The 14,101-nt window shown below is 54.3% G+C and overlaps 4 protein-coding genes across 4 annotated transcripts; 1 reads left to right on the top strand and 3 right to left on the bottom strand.

Moving 5' to 3' along the window:
• Window positions 1–71: 71 nt before the first annotated feature.
• On the bottom strand, window positions 72–2,480 carry BDW47DRAFT_101351 (rhomboid family membrane protein). The gene is made up of 3 exons (XM_024811642.1): window positions 1,534–2,480; window positions 445–1,460; window positions 72–379 (listed from the first exon to the last, which is right to left on the bottom strand). The coding sequence occupies exons 1-3, from the start codon at window positions 2,033–2,035 to the stop codon at window positions 317–319; spliced, it is 1,581 nt and encodes a 526-aa protein (XP_024674587.1). The 5' UTR covers window positions 2,036–2,480; the 3' UTR covers window positions 72–316.
• An 844-nt stretch (window positions 2,481–3,324) lies between these two features.
• BDW47DRAFT_123588 (serine palmitoyltransferase small subunit family protein) lies at window positions 3,325–3,783 on the bottom strand (the record flags this gene model as incomplete). The annotated part of the gene is made up of 1 exon (XM_024816082.1): window positions 3,325–3,783. The coding sequence occupies one exon, from the start codon at window positions 3,781–3,783 to the stop codon at window positions 3,325–3,327; it is 459 nt and encodes a 152-aa protein (XP_024674586.1).
• Window positions 3,784–5,631: 1,848 nt separating this feature from the next.
• On the top strand, window positions 5,632–8,181 carry BDW47DRAFT_89046 (uncharacterized protein). The gene is made up of 2 exons (XM_024820139.1): window positions 5,632–6,838; window positions 6,896–8,181. The coding sequence occupies exons 1-2, from the start codon at window positions 5,891–5,893 to the stop codon at window positions 7,991–7,993; spliced, it is 2,046 nt and encodes a 681-aa protein (XP_024674585.1). The 5' UTR covers window positions 5,632–5,890; the 3' UTR covers window positions 7,994–8,181.
• A 1,218-nt stretch (window positions 8,182–9,399) lies between these two features.
• On the bottom strand, window positions 9,400–13,819 carry pld2 (putative phospholipase D (PLD)). The gene is made up of 7 exons (XM_024811641.1): window positions 13,616–13,819; window positions 13,392–13,547; window positions 13,066–13,327; window positions 12,601–12,982; window positions 12,393–12,536; window positions 10,211–12,333; window positions 9,400–10,154 (listed from the first exon to the last, which is right to left on the bottom strand). Exons 3-7 carry the CDS (start codon window positions 13,240–13,242, stop codon window positions 9,465–9,467), a joined length of 3,516 nt encoding a protein of 1,171 aa, XP_024674584.1. The 5' UTR covers window positions 13,243–13,327; window positions 13,392–13,547; window positions 13,616–13,819; the 3' UTR covers window positions 9,400–9,464.
• Window positions 13,820–14,101: the final 282 nt, after the last annotated feature.

Genomic DNA, 14,101 nt, shown 5'->3' with positions numbered 1-14,101 from the left:
CTTGACCTCCATAACTTCACGATCACCTCGTCAAGTCAAAATACATTCATCTCGGATCTAAGATGGTCGTCCCGGAATCTTGTTATGATGCACATGAAAATCTCCGCAAAAATTTAGCCGTTGGAGTCGCTTCCTTCCCAAAACGCCGGCAAACAATCCCCGGGCATATGGCACCCTTAAATAGAAACCTTCCAGGACCCATCGGTGGGAAAAAAAACAGATAACCCAGAAAAGAAGGGCAGAGAAAAGAAATGATCAAAGAGACACAGACTGCATGCGCGGGCGAAATATAAGAACATGGGTAGTCCGTCCTATCCTATTTGGGTTCCTTTTCCGTGACGAATCCCCGCTGTTGATCCTTGCACCAGCCATTGACCGGCTAGAAGAAGAGAGAAATAAAAGGTCAGTCCATGGAGCGCGCATCATCGAGACGGTCAGACTTACCAGACAACTCAGTCGGTAACACCACGAGCAGGTGGTCTCGTAATACTTGTAAAAGTTCACGATGAGGTAGATGAAGCCGATGATGACCGCCACCAAGGCACCCGCGCGAACCAGCCACCACGCCCACCAGAAGGGCTTACGGCCGCGAAAGAAGTTCAAGGGACCCTTCGAGGGCTCGGAGGACGCATTCGCCCCCTGTCGACCCTTGAGGAAGCCGAGGAAGCCGGGGCCACGCTGGACCTTGTCCTCCTCGGTCTCCGCCCCGGCCGCGCCGCTCATCGCGACGTAGGGGTTCCGCGCCAAACCAATGCGTTCTCGAAGGGCATTGGGCGACCGCATCAGACAGAGGCCCATGGCCAGACCCATGATGAAGCCACCAATATGGGAAAAGTTGTCCAATCCAGGAAGCAGGCCTAGGACGAAGGAGACGGCAATCCCTAGGATCATGATGATAAGTTCAACCCAAGGTGACACCCGCTCATTCCACGAGTAGAGAAGATCCAACACGAAGAGCGCGAGGATTCCGAAGAGGGCTCCCGAGGCTCCGCAGGAGGCTTCGAGCTGCGACGCATAGTTCCCACCCAGGACGAAACCCCAAATGCCGCTGGCGACATACACGAGGCCATACCGCCACCATCCGATCATGCGCTCCATGTCGACGCCCATGGTTAGCTGGACCACCATGTTGAAGCCGATGTGGATAAATCCGCTGTGGAGAAACATGGGGATGATGAACCGGTACCACTGATTGGGCTGGGGGTGGCTGTCCAGCGGTTGATTGCCCACCGGATTGGGGACCCCACTAAAGCCACACACTTGTGACAGCTTGCATTTGGATTCGTTCGTGGTAGCACCCGGACAGGGAAAGAGCACCTCCTCGGGGCTGTTTTGTAGCTTGTCGACGTTTTTCATACAGGGGGTAAAGCGCGAGCCCATGTTGACCTGGAGCCATAACGATGGACCGATCATGGGGTTGATCTGGGGCTTGGTCTGGATCGGTGATCCGCTTAGTTGCGCTTTTACAGGGACCGGTTAGCTCCTTGAAAGTTGTGGATCGTCTTTTCTCTCGTCCGCGCCAGGAACACATACCTGACTTCACCAGCTCCACGATAAACACCACAATCTGAATCAGGGTCAAGGTATACGTGACCCAGGGGAGCTTCTTCTTGAAGAACCCTTTCTTCTGCTTCCGCCCCGCGCGGACGGGTGGTTCCCCCATCTCCGGCCCCGGCGGGCGCTGCGTCGGCTGTTGTTTCATCCAATCCGGCGACGACCCGTCATTCGCATATTGGTTCTGGGATTTTAAGGGGATGTTCTCCGAATACTGGTCCGCTTCATTGTGTCTCCCTCCGACGACATGTCCTGTTTCCGAGCCCAGGGACTGCTGACTATACCGGAGGTGATTGGGATCGTGATCGGTGGTGGGCGAGTAGAGATGGCCGCCGGGACCCGGATAGCCCGTGTAGGCGGCAGAGGGAGCCGGTGATGGCGAAGGTGAGGGTCGGTTGAAGGTATGAGTCGGAGGGACGGTGTGATCGTAAGTCGGGGGATTGTTGCCGTACCCGGTGTTGTAGTAGTCGTGGGACGCCATGTTGACCGGAGGGCGCAGGGGATGAGATGTTGTCTTTTGTCCCCCGAATTACCGGCTGATTTGAAACGAGATACGATAGGAGGAAAGGGGGTGGAAGGTATATATGGCAGTTGTAGAATCGATCGGGCGCTATACGGCGCCAAAGTCGACAATAGACCGTGCGGTGCAGTTGTCAACACGCGGCCCGCGGTTCGATTGGGGCGAGAGCCACACGGGACCCCTGGAGGCACAAACGATAGGAACCTCGGCCACGTGCGAGGAGAAATTCAATACAGGAAGGCAATTCCAGTCGGATTCCATCCAAATATTGAGGAAATCAATTACAAGAAAGAAAGGAAGAAAGCAGACCGCAAGATAGATGGAAGGAAAATCCTGATGAGGGCGGTGTAGAAGAGATGGACGGAGAGAGAGAGAGAGAGACCTGGAATGGATGGATTAATTCGATTTCAACAGAAATGACAAAGTTACCGTGGTTATGTGACTAGTTATTACTCCGTTGTCTGGGACAGAGTCTGGTTAGGCTCCCAAGTTCGTAAACCGACAGTTACTGCTATTTTTAACGCCGATCATTGACAATCTCGTCATCAGCCTCTCTCCCGCCCATTCTATGCCTCTGCCTAATGGACTGAGCCACACCATCTGTTTCATCCTTCTGGTACTTAAGACTACGCTAGCCACGTAGACGCTAGCCAGTACCAATGAGGCAATCATTTTCGAGATGGAACGATCCAAACGACAGTGTGATGTGTTTGATGACATTAAGCATTAGCAAACGGGTTGACCCGAGTCGCAAGAAGTACAACAGCTATTCCAACAAGAAACCAAACAAGAAAACACCGAGTGATATCGCTCCCGGTGGTGGTAATATGAGAATGATACTCCCAATGATGACGCGCAGACCGTGGTCCGAATAATAAACCAGATACCCAGGTATACGCAACTGACCAATCCCAGATGGAGAGGAGCAGTGATTAAGAACAAGACTCGCGCGTGCCCACCTTGTCCACCGTTTTCAGCCCCCGCTCGTGTTCGCGTCCAATTCCATCCAATGCAATCTTTGCCGTTCAGTTCATTATATGCGCGCGGAGGGAAGTATGCGATGCTGACGGTGAACCCGTCAACGCCGCCCCGATTAAACTCCGCAAAGGAGAAGAAAAAGAAAGAAAAAATGACAACCAAAGAGAAGTTCGAAAGATCGAGAAATCGAAAGATAGACAGAGATGAGATAAAGCCGTCACTTCCCCAAGACCGCAGTGTCAACCCGATCCAGGGACCCCGACGGCAGAGAGTTACCGGGTGTGAAGGGCCGAGATAGAAGTGGCATGGGTGTCGAGGATCCCCAGCGCAGCGCCCATCTCTTGACTGCTGTGACCCGTCAACAACCAGACGAGGCGGGTCAACTTTTGGTAGAGCAAGGTCGGGAAGTATAGCAACAGGGCCCAGAACAGCAGCGACAAGACGACGAAGACGAAGGAGTTGGCCACGACTTTCTCGCCAGGGGTCATGACGTACAGCCCGAAGGTGACCTCGTAGCGGTAATATTCCAGGCGAACGCGGTCGAGACATCGCAGGACGACATTCCGACGACTGTTCCGCGCGGGGAAGCTGCTGGCGCTGGAGGCCCCGGGAGTGGTGGAGGACATGGAGGAAGAATATTTGGTGATGAGCTCGTCAACGGCCGCCGTGCCGCGGGAGGAGATATGGTTCGACGTGGAGGGAGTATAGAACGATTGCATTTCGGGTGCCATTGTGACGGTGGACCTTGATCCTTCATGTAATATATATAGTCCTTATTTGGCCTGGAGATCTGAGAGGCTCCTTCCTCCTGTGTTCTTCTGTCCTGGTTCCAATCCTCCCAAACGGCGTATTGTATACCGGGTTGATGTGGTTCTCCACCGAAGTGCCCTGGAGATATCCCACTTTCGCTTCCTTCACAGTGTGTCCTTGACCTATTCTGCTTTTCTTGCTTTGCCCTTCTCTTAGGATGTGTAATGCGCGGGGGAAGGTGTCGACTAAAGGTCAAATTTCAGGCGAAATCAAGGGCCGGATAGGTGTGGAAACCGGAAGTGACGGAAGGGCTCAGAAAGACCTCAATCGGGAGGACAGTCCAGGAGGGGAAATGAACGAAAAACACAGACCAAGGAAAATAAATTGAAACAGTAGGGAATAAGAATGAAGTTGTGTATGTAGATGTATATTGAATTAGCAAGATTAGAAGGAGGAATAATATACAGAGAGAGGGATCGAAGGAAGGGAGGAGAGAGGGAGAGAGGGAAGGGAGGGAGGGAGAGCCTTAAGAGAGGGAGCAGACCGGATGGGATGGGACCAACAACGGCCTCAACCACTGGAATTATTACTATTATTTTATTATATACCTCCAAGCTAGGTAAGTAGGATCGAAGAAACGAATCAAGGAACTCTAGGAAACCAAAAACTAGGCTGTCCCAAGGCTAAATCAGTTTGGAGTTAGTAATTCCTTCGGATGATCGGTACAGCGCGGGTAGGGCATCATCATACTAATAATCTAACAGAACAGTGGGTAATAATATAAGAGGAAAAGATTAATTAAATAAAATGTACAGCCCATTAAACCCAGCCTTGCCAAAGCTGTGCAGATCAGGCCAATTTCCCACACTTGCGCCTTGATTCATTCCTCCGAGAGTCCCCTAGATAGGTAAGTACGGAGTAGTCCATGGGTTAATTGATTAATTAAATGGTTCTGCAAGCTTTGCGTCATGGATCCAATCAGAATGGACGACAAACGGCACTTTCGGACCAAGAGAGGAGTCGAACTATACCTTCTTCGGTGGTTGTCGTAGTATTAGTGTTGAGTATGATCCGGATATCTCATGCTTGGTACTGGGTAGTTTCACTCTCCTCCTATGACATGCCACCGTTCGGCTCGATGGGCGGGATCCTTGCAAATTCGAGATGAATCTTCATTTATCCACTATCCGTCGTCTTATCCATCTATCCTTTCCCGTTGACCGTATTGGCCAAATGACAAGAACCAATTGATCCTGTGTTGACTCGGTTGACTGTCGCATTATCTTTCATACTCTTCCAGGCTTCCAGCCTTGCGCCGGCGGCAGCCCACTATTTTATCCACTTCGCCGGATCCGGTATATAACAACGCAACGCCTTGGGACGATCGCGTGCACGTCCCTCGGTTTGGGGGCGATGCATTTTGGAGGTCTCTGGCCCTGCACGATGCTGGAGTGGGCAGCTACTCGTTCGGGGTAGCCGTTATTATCCTGTAGATCACGGAGCTTAGACTCGTATTTCGTGTTCGGGTTGGGTTCTCTCAATCTGGGAAACGATCAATCAAACCCAATCCGTCTTAAAAAAATGAAGATCCGCGGTGGCTTGTCATGTGATGCGCCCTATGCATAAGTTTATTATGCAGCTATGCATTTGAGTGCCGATAAAATCACATGATATACTATGCGCATTCTTATGAATCTGACAAAGATGATACACCAGAATTGAGATTATGCATCCCGTGATCCAATGGACGCTGTCCCTGTTTCCAACCGTGCATGACAGCAAAAGATCTTCCTTCTAGAATTCCCTTCTCCGAATAATGTTTACTTCAGCCCAAGTCAATCCACCTTGGAGATAGTTCTCTACATTGAAGAATTCAGGAGAATGCCCACCTTGGCTGAAACTGGCTTAAACCCAGCGAATGACGTCATCGCATCAATTCAATCCTTCGACCCTCGTTCCGCACGCGGCTGACACACCACCACACACACTCTCTCCCCTTTTCATCTCCCACCTCACTCCCTCCTGTAAACCGCTTTCCAGACTCCCTTCTCCTCTTCTCTCTTGCTTTGTGTATACTCCATCGTCATCATGGCTGAGGAGGATCCCCTCATCAAGACTTTGCCCCCAGCCACCGACTACCTCACCTATCTCACTGTATTGGAGTACCAACTGACCCCCGCTCGGCTCCCCACCTTGCATAAACTCCTCCAAGATGAGACCTTAACCACGAACATTGGCTGGGACCTGGTCCAGCTCCTTCTTCCAATGCTCCCCCGGTCGTTGGAATGCCTGCACGACATTGCCCGCCTGGGTAACCCCAGAGAGGTCATCCTGCGGGTATCGGACGCCTTGATGAAACTCGAGCCGGACGACGAGGAGGAGGAGGAGGAGGAGGAAATTGCAGAGGTCAAGGAATCCAAGGGCCCAGCGCCTGTCGCGGGAGATGCGCAGTCGGGAGATGTCGCCGTGGAATCGGACGATGAGGCCAAACCGCTAGCCCGACATATTGTACAGTTCAACACCCTCCTCGGCATGCTCTCCGTTCTGCATGGGCGGATTCGGACCAAGTCCCCCAGCCGGTTCTTGGCCACCTCCATCCAAGCCGTTCTCGAAGCCTATACTACGATGCCCACGAACGAGACCACCCTTGCCTTGCTCGAATTCTTCCGTGAAGTCTCGCCATCGAAGCGACCCGCACCCCCGCCCCGCGCCGCCAGCGAGTCCTCCCTCTTGCGAGTGGCCCAAGCGTCGGCGCCTGACCCAGAGGCAGAGGAACACTCCCACATCCCCGCCAGCATCAACGACGAGTCGGTCCTGGTGAAGAGGTTTTTGCAGTTTGGACTGGTCGAGCTCCTCAAGTCGTACCTCCTGAGCTTCTCAGGCCCCGCGGATCCGGGCATGTCTTGGGCCATCCGGCTCCAGGAGAAATTGCACCCCGAGAAGCGCATCCGCATCCCCAACAAGGCCTCGCCAACCGACCAGTACACCAATGATCAAGCTCTGCGAGAACGAGACATGATCATGGCCAAAATCACCGTAAGTGGACTGGCTGTCTCCCCCAGAAGATGTCGTGTGACTAATGGTTTGTACCAGGCGCTCTCTCGTGATTTTGGCATCGACGACCAGCAGCTCCTCGATATAGTGGCTGGACCACCCGAGGCGCAACCTCCGCCGCTGGACTTCGACGAGCCGCCCCGGACGGCGGATCAGATTCCACTCGAGCGACACGGCTCGCTTCTCCTCCTGGCCGCGCGGGCCGCCATGGCGGAGCTGTTCAGCTCTGGTCAGATCACGCCGATCCCCGTCTTCCCAGACCTGGCGCGGATCTTCTCCAACTTCATCAGTCAAAAAAGCACACCCGACGAAGTGGCCTTTGGCCATCCTCAGCCGTTGCTCGACTCCCTGCTTACCTTGACCGTGTTCTCCATGGAGCGGTCTCTCGGAGAGGTCAAGAGTGAGAAGGAGTTTGGCGAGTTCGTCCTGACCCTGACGGCCTGCACGTCGCGCCAGAGCTATGGCTCCATCCGGGACATCCCTGGGGCGGTCGTCCACAGCCATCCCTCCGAGCTCGTCCGGTTCAAGCTCATCCGCCAAGTGCTCGAGCAGGAGCGTCTCCGCACGCTCCGAGACAGCGCCATTGGCTGGCTGAAGAACGAGATCCTCAGCGCAGCCAATGCGGAATCCAAATCCAGCGTTTTCCTGAACCCCCACTACTTCTCCGTCCTCTTCCCCTCCCTCTTCAACGCGTCCGCTCTCGCCCTCAACGTCTCCACCGACATCGTCCCCTCGTGGATCGACTTCTCGCAGACGCTCGCCCCGTGGATCCACTCCGCGCTCAGCCTCTACTACCTCCTGATCTCGTCGCCGACGCTGCGTACGGCCCTCCAGCTCGAGAAGACGTACGTCTTCTTCCGCAGGCGCTTCCTGGAGCCGCTCAAATCGGTCTGCCACGCCTTCGAGGCCGACCTGGTCGCAAACGGCGGGGACGGCCGCATCGAAGCTGCCGTTGGGGAGGACATGTGCGAGGCGGGGATGGCGCGGTCTGTAGGGCTGGTCGGGCACGCGCTGGACCAGGTGGAGGATGCGGTTGGGGATGCTTTCGTTATGGAGGACCAGGAACTGCAAGAGCCGAGTGCGGATGATATTGCGCGGGTGGATCAGATCCGGAAAGAGACGGAGTCATCGATTTAATTGGGCTGTCAATGTGCTGTGTATATATGACGAGATGATATGACATTTTATTTTATTTATTTATCTTGAATGATTTTTACCATGGGCAGTATGCGCGATCCATCTTCATAACCTGAAGTAAGCAACGACTATTGATTGATCCAACAACCGATTGCTCAATCAGCGGAATCCCGAGAGAGAGGGAGAAAGGGAGAAATAGACAGATAGAACAATCAATTCTACTATCCTACCCATCAAAAGCATGGACTATAAAGTAAAAAAACGACCAACAAAAAACCGAGTCCTCCATTAACCAACCAAATAAACCAACCAGTCAAGCAAGTACTGCCCCCTCCCCAAACCACAAATTGAGTAGATACATAGATACTGAAAAAGAGCGTAGACCTCCAACTTCCACCGTCACACCTCGTCCCCTGATTTCTGCTCCCGCTGATATGTGTTGGATTTTCTGTGATTTTCTGTGGTGTTCGTTCTCGAGGAAGGGGATGGACAGTGTCGTCGCATGAGATTGCGTGTTGGTCGTTTGTGGAATGGGGAGGATGATGGTCGGGGCGGGCGACTGGTCATTATTGCGTTTGTTGCTTGCTTGGTTGATTGATGGTTGGTTGGCAGATTGATACGCACCCACTTGCTTTCAAGGAGCAGGAGAGCAGGCGAGCGAGACAGAGAGAAAGACTCGGGCAATCTCATGGCGCCTCAGAAAGGCGCTTACATGATGATGCAACCACCACCGGCGGAGGCTATAGATATGTTAGTCTTTTCCCATATGCTGTATTCGCAACAGTATCGAGAGAGCGAGAGAGAGAGGAAATGAGGAGAACATACCCTTGGTGACGGCAGCGTTCTGGGCAACTTCAGAGGGAGACATTTTGAATTGAGAAGATTGAATTGCTAAAAAGCAAAGATTGGTTTTTTTGAGTAGTAGTAGTAGTAGATTGAGAATGGGATACAAGAGTGGATGAGGAAGGAAAAGAATGTTGGTTGGGGAGAGGATCAAGAGGGGTTTTATAGATGGTTTGGATGGTGTTGTAGGGTTGGGATCTGTGTATAGATTAGCATAGCTGAGGAGGAATAGCCAGGGGAGGCGAAAAGAGTAGGATTCTTCTGCGTGGATGAATTGGATGTTGGGCGAGGCTTAGTATTGTTCTGGACTGATGGGAGGCCATGTTTGTATTCATGTGGGCTGCTTTTGAATGAGGCGAGTTGGGATTGAGGGATTTATTGGGAATGGATGCATTTGGGTGGAACGGGAGGACTGAGTTCTTTTGGATTGATGGGTTGTGAGATCGAAGTGATAGAGATCAATCCAGATGAAGAGTTCTTGATATTGTTCTCCGCCGAACAATCCATCTCGGCTGCTTCTTTGACAACCACCACCCCAGTTCTTGGCCGAAAGAAAATATCCAATTTCATTCATTACAAGAAGACTATCAAAGAAAGCCAATTTCACCCAGACAGCAACTAGGTAAAATCAAGTGTAAATCGGTTCCGTCAAATCATTCAAGGCCAGTCCCGACTTGGCCACATCCTCCTCAATCAGGAACATCAGCGGCATCTCCACCAACGTGCCCTTCACCTGGCTCAGAGTCTCCTTCACCTCCCTCGCCCCTTCAGGACCCGGAGCGAAGTCATCGCGCACAACATGGCCATACGCATACCGCGGGCGCGGCTCGTCGCGCGCCTGCCCAACAGCCTGCTTGTCGGCGTTGTGGAAATAGTACCCGTAGAACTCCTTGTACGTCGCCCAGTTGCGCACCGTGTCGTCCGGCACCGAGTGGAACACCTTGCGGAAGGCCTCGGTGTTGGTCCGCGCCCGCGTGTTCCACAGGCTCTGCAGTGGGTCTGCCAGTGGGTCTGCGACTAGCTGGCTCTCGGGGGCGTCGAAGTCGAACGCATTGGGCTGCACGCCTACGGGCTCCGAGTTGGCGTCGGGGCGCTCTGGGTCCTGCGGGGGCAGAAGGCCAAGGTGCTTGCGGAATAGCTGTCGACGGAGAGAGGCGGCAAAGCGACTGGCTGTCCAGGGCTGACCGTTCATCTTGGACGCCACGGGCGTGTGATCTTCGATGACTATCGCGATCTCCGAGTCGTGGTCGCCCAGCTGGGATCGGTCGTTCAGGTTGGCTGAGCCGCAGATCACGATGCGATCGTCCGCAATCATTACCTGGTGGGATTAGTTGCTTCATTCCTTCCATCTCATATATGTGTGCTCAAACTTACCTTGGAATGGACATAGAGCTCCTCGGTCACGAAAGCGTCAATCTCCGCCTCGGCGGGACCGTCCCAGGGCACCTGGCGAAGATCCTCCCCGTGGAGCATATAGCACGAGCTCACACTGTCCCAGCAAGTGCGTCCGGTTTTCGACTGCCCCGCCTGCTGACCTGCCTGCTGATACTGCTGGAAAGGTGCGCTGGTATCGAATGCAGTCCGCGGCGCACCAGGGCCGTAACCGCCCGGACCGGCCGTGACCACATCCTGCTGCTTGCGAGCGTCCTCGTAATTGACACCGCTGCGACGCTCCGCCTCCATCAGAGGTCCGCTCAAGTTGATGCGATCGTAGTTGCGGAGGTTGTAGAACCGGATGTACTCCATCGGGTTGTACCCCTCTTTGGCAATCAGCTCCATGATACTGCTGCCGCCGCGGTTGATGGCGTTGTACTGGAACTCCATGATGGCGCGAGTTCCCAGGGTGGAGTCATCGGCCAGATCCCCCGCAAAACACGGCACCGATGGAATCACCACGACGATCTTGTACTTCTGGCCTGCGCGCGCGGCCCGCAGAATCCGCTCCACGATGGCTGCGCCAATCTGGTTCTTCACCGGGGCCTGGGCATCGCCGGTGGCCGTGATGAAGAACTGATTCTCGATGTACACAAAGTGCTCGCTGTTCTGGATCACTGCCGCGTAGGCCTCCGCGATGGAGTGCTCTGTGGGCGTCCCGTTACTCCATTTTGCACAGCTGCGGACAATCTGGCAGGTCATGTTGCCTCGAGGCTGGTTCGACGGTCCGCCATGCGGCGTCAACCGGTCCTGATATTGGTGAATCTGACCGGCCAGCTGACCGCGCAGGGAGTTGCCGTACTTGTCGAAGTCCTCTCGGAAGCGACGTGGCACAAAGCCTGACACCTTTTCGAACCCACTCTGACCACCGCGCCCGCGCGCAACCTCGTAGTTCTCGTCAAAGCCCCGCGTCTGGGAGTGCCCCGATGGCTCCTGGCCGGGCGGTGGGGGGAAGTAGGGCACCTGGCTGTGGGCCTCCGCCTGAGCTTGCGGCGTTCCCTGGGCTGGGGGTGAGTAGGCTTGAGCATTCTGGTTGGGAGGAGGGCCGGGGGGCGGGGGCGGGAACGATTGGCCAGTGTAGTTATACTGCCCCGAGGACGGCGAAGACTGCGGATAGGCCGATGCACCGGTATTGCCGGGACTTGAGTATGGTGGGGATGACGGTTGTTGCCAAGTCGGCTGCGCCGCCCCGTGTTCCGGGGAAGCGTGCTGCTGGTAGGTCTGTTGCTGGTAGTTCTGTTGCTGATAGGCCTGTTGCTGATAGGCCTGTTGCTGGGAAGTCTGCTGCTGGGAAGTCTGTGGCTGGGAAGCCTGTTGCTGGGAAGCCTGTTGCTGGGAAGTCTGTTGCTGGGAAGCATGTTGCTGGGAAGCATGTTGCTGGGAAGCCTGCTGCTGGGAAGTCTGCTGCTGGGTGTTCGCCGAGTGAGGTCGACCCGACGAAGTCGGTCGGCTGGAAGACGCTGGAGGACGGCCGTACAATGCCAGTCTCGCATATCTCGGGTCATTGCGCGACTGGTACTTGGTGTCCATGATAAAGTTCCAGCGTTCCACGAAATGGCGCCGGAGGTCCTCCACGACCACTCCGTGCAGGCTGACGGAGATATCAGACCATCCCATCCGGGAGCCCTGCTTCCGGTCCAGCTGGTTCTGCTCCCAGTGGGCCACATCCTGGAAATCGGCCACGCGGGCATTATTGTAGTCTTGACCGGGGAACACGATCTCTCTAAGGTCGGTGGGGTGGACATCAGATAGGCAATGCTGATTGGTGTCCCAGCGGCCAAAGCACATATCCAATCCACCCATAAAGGCGGTCCGGCCGTCGATCACACACAGCTTCTCGTGGTGCGCCCAGTAGAGGATGACATCGTCGTTCATGCCATAGATGCCCTTGATGGCATCGCCCGACATCTTGACTAGACTGGGGGCGTCCAGGGACAGGTTCTGCAGGGACTCCGTGATCGAGGCATGCAGCCCTTGGCGATCGGGAAGATGGTCCGGATGGCGGAACACCGCGATATTGGGATGCATGTCCTCCAGACAATGCTTGGTGTGGTGCGATGAGACTGAGGAGGGTTAGCATGATGGACGGAGCCAGTCTTTTCAAATGAGGACAGTTACATACGCGTCAGCGCCTGAGTGACCTCCTTGTAGACGATGATATTGACTTTCACTCCCCGTTGCGCGGCAGCCTGCAGCATGCGATCCAGCCGGTATTGTTCATTTTTTGCCGGAGGCCGTCGCAGATACAGCTCCGGAGACAACCACCCTGGTCATGTCAGCCTTTGTCTCGTCATCGTACGAGGGGATGGAAAGAAAAGGGACACCCATACAGTCCAAAATCCAGACCGATTCTCGAGCAGTTTCCAGCGCCTTGGAAACGGCGTAGAAATACGAACACCCATCGACATACCACTTCACATCGTTCCCCTGCCGATCCGGCGCAAAGCTTCCGAATCGAGTATTGTTGGCAGGATTCGCGCTCTGGCCATATTCCGCATAGGCCTGCGGGTCCAGCGCATTGCCCAGGCGCTGGGCGAAATCGGTTCCGAAGCCTGCTACGGTGCCTTGGAGCTTGCCGAACATGCCAGCCATTTTATCCGGCTTTGCGGCCTGTGTGCTCTGATACTCGGGGTCTTGATACGGGGCGTTTGGCGGTCGAGTTGAGGTTGATGCGCCAGGGTACTGATGTGAGGCGGATTGGGAGGACGGACCCTGTGATCTCCCCCTGGTTAATTTCATGTATTTTTCTCCTCGGGGCACTAGAGGTTCATCGCGACCAAGGAAAAGGACTGTACCCCGTATGCGCCAGCAGGATCGCCGTGAGCGCCCCCCGACTGGGTTTGGTGGGTCTTGTAGGTGTTCTTGAGTTTCTTGAAAGTATCGCCGACGAAACCACGCGCGGTGTCCGCTCCAGATCCGTCATCCTGGGAGTGATAGTGGCCGTAGGCCAGGGGGTCCTCGCGGTGGGACATGATCGAATATGGGATGAGGGGGAGGGAGTAGAATATGGAGAGATGGAGAGGAGGAAGCGGGAAAAGATCAAGCGGGGGATGGCATCTGTTATAAAGGTCAGCTCAGCTGCATGTAATTAATTCCAGGGATTACTAGGTCATCTACTTACGGAGACCTTTACCGTCTTCACATTTAGTCCAGTTGGATTCCCAATATATCCTTAGATCCAGCTCTGTCCGTTGTCAGATTCAAACATCCTATTCGATTCGATACCGCCGGATGCCCCGCTATCCCGAAACGAGACTTCCCCTCATTAGGCTGCCACCTGTTTGATAATTAATGAGCTTGGTCCTTCATCCAATCCGCGTCTATGCGGTGGGCCGTGAAACCTCCCAGCTTCTGGGTTCAGCTGATGCGCTATGTTTGTGGCGGTGCAATGCCCCTCCTTCAGCTGGTTCGAAGGATTGATGGTGCCATCATCAAACGGGCTTCCCATCATTGGTGAAGAGGATCGTAGTCTCATGTTGGTGGCTGATACTTCGCCACACGATCAAGACCAGATGTCCATGAAAATAACCGTCATAAGCACGGTACCTATTGTGCTACTCCCTATATATATATATTAGTCCAGCGCAAGTCAAACGACAGTTGGGGTGTGGGGACCGCACCGCAAACGTGCCATTGATGCCGACTTCTAAGAGACCCGTCCCTATAGTACAGCTCATGATCCAAGGTGACAGCATGGTGTGGGGAGAGTAGTCAAGGAGGGATCTCGGTGATGCCATCCATCCTGCTTGTAACCCCGTCGATGTGATATGTCGGCAAACAGGGCTCCCCTATCAAGCCATCGATAATTCGCCAAAACCTCCACTTGAGTCG

This window comes from Aspergillus candidus, assembly GCF_002847045.1.
Source record: "Aspergillus candidus strain CBS 102.13 unplaced genomic scaffold BDW47scaffold_8, whole genome shotgun sequence".
Classification (NCBI taxonomy): Eukaryota; Fungi; Ascomycota; class Eurotiomycetes; order Eurotiales; family Aspergillaceae; genus Aspergillus; species Aspergillus candidus.
Note: the sequence above shows the minus strand (reverse complement) of the source record. Positions and strands in the feature narration are given on the sequence as shown.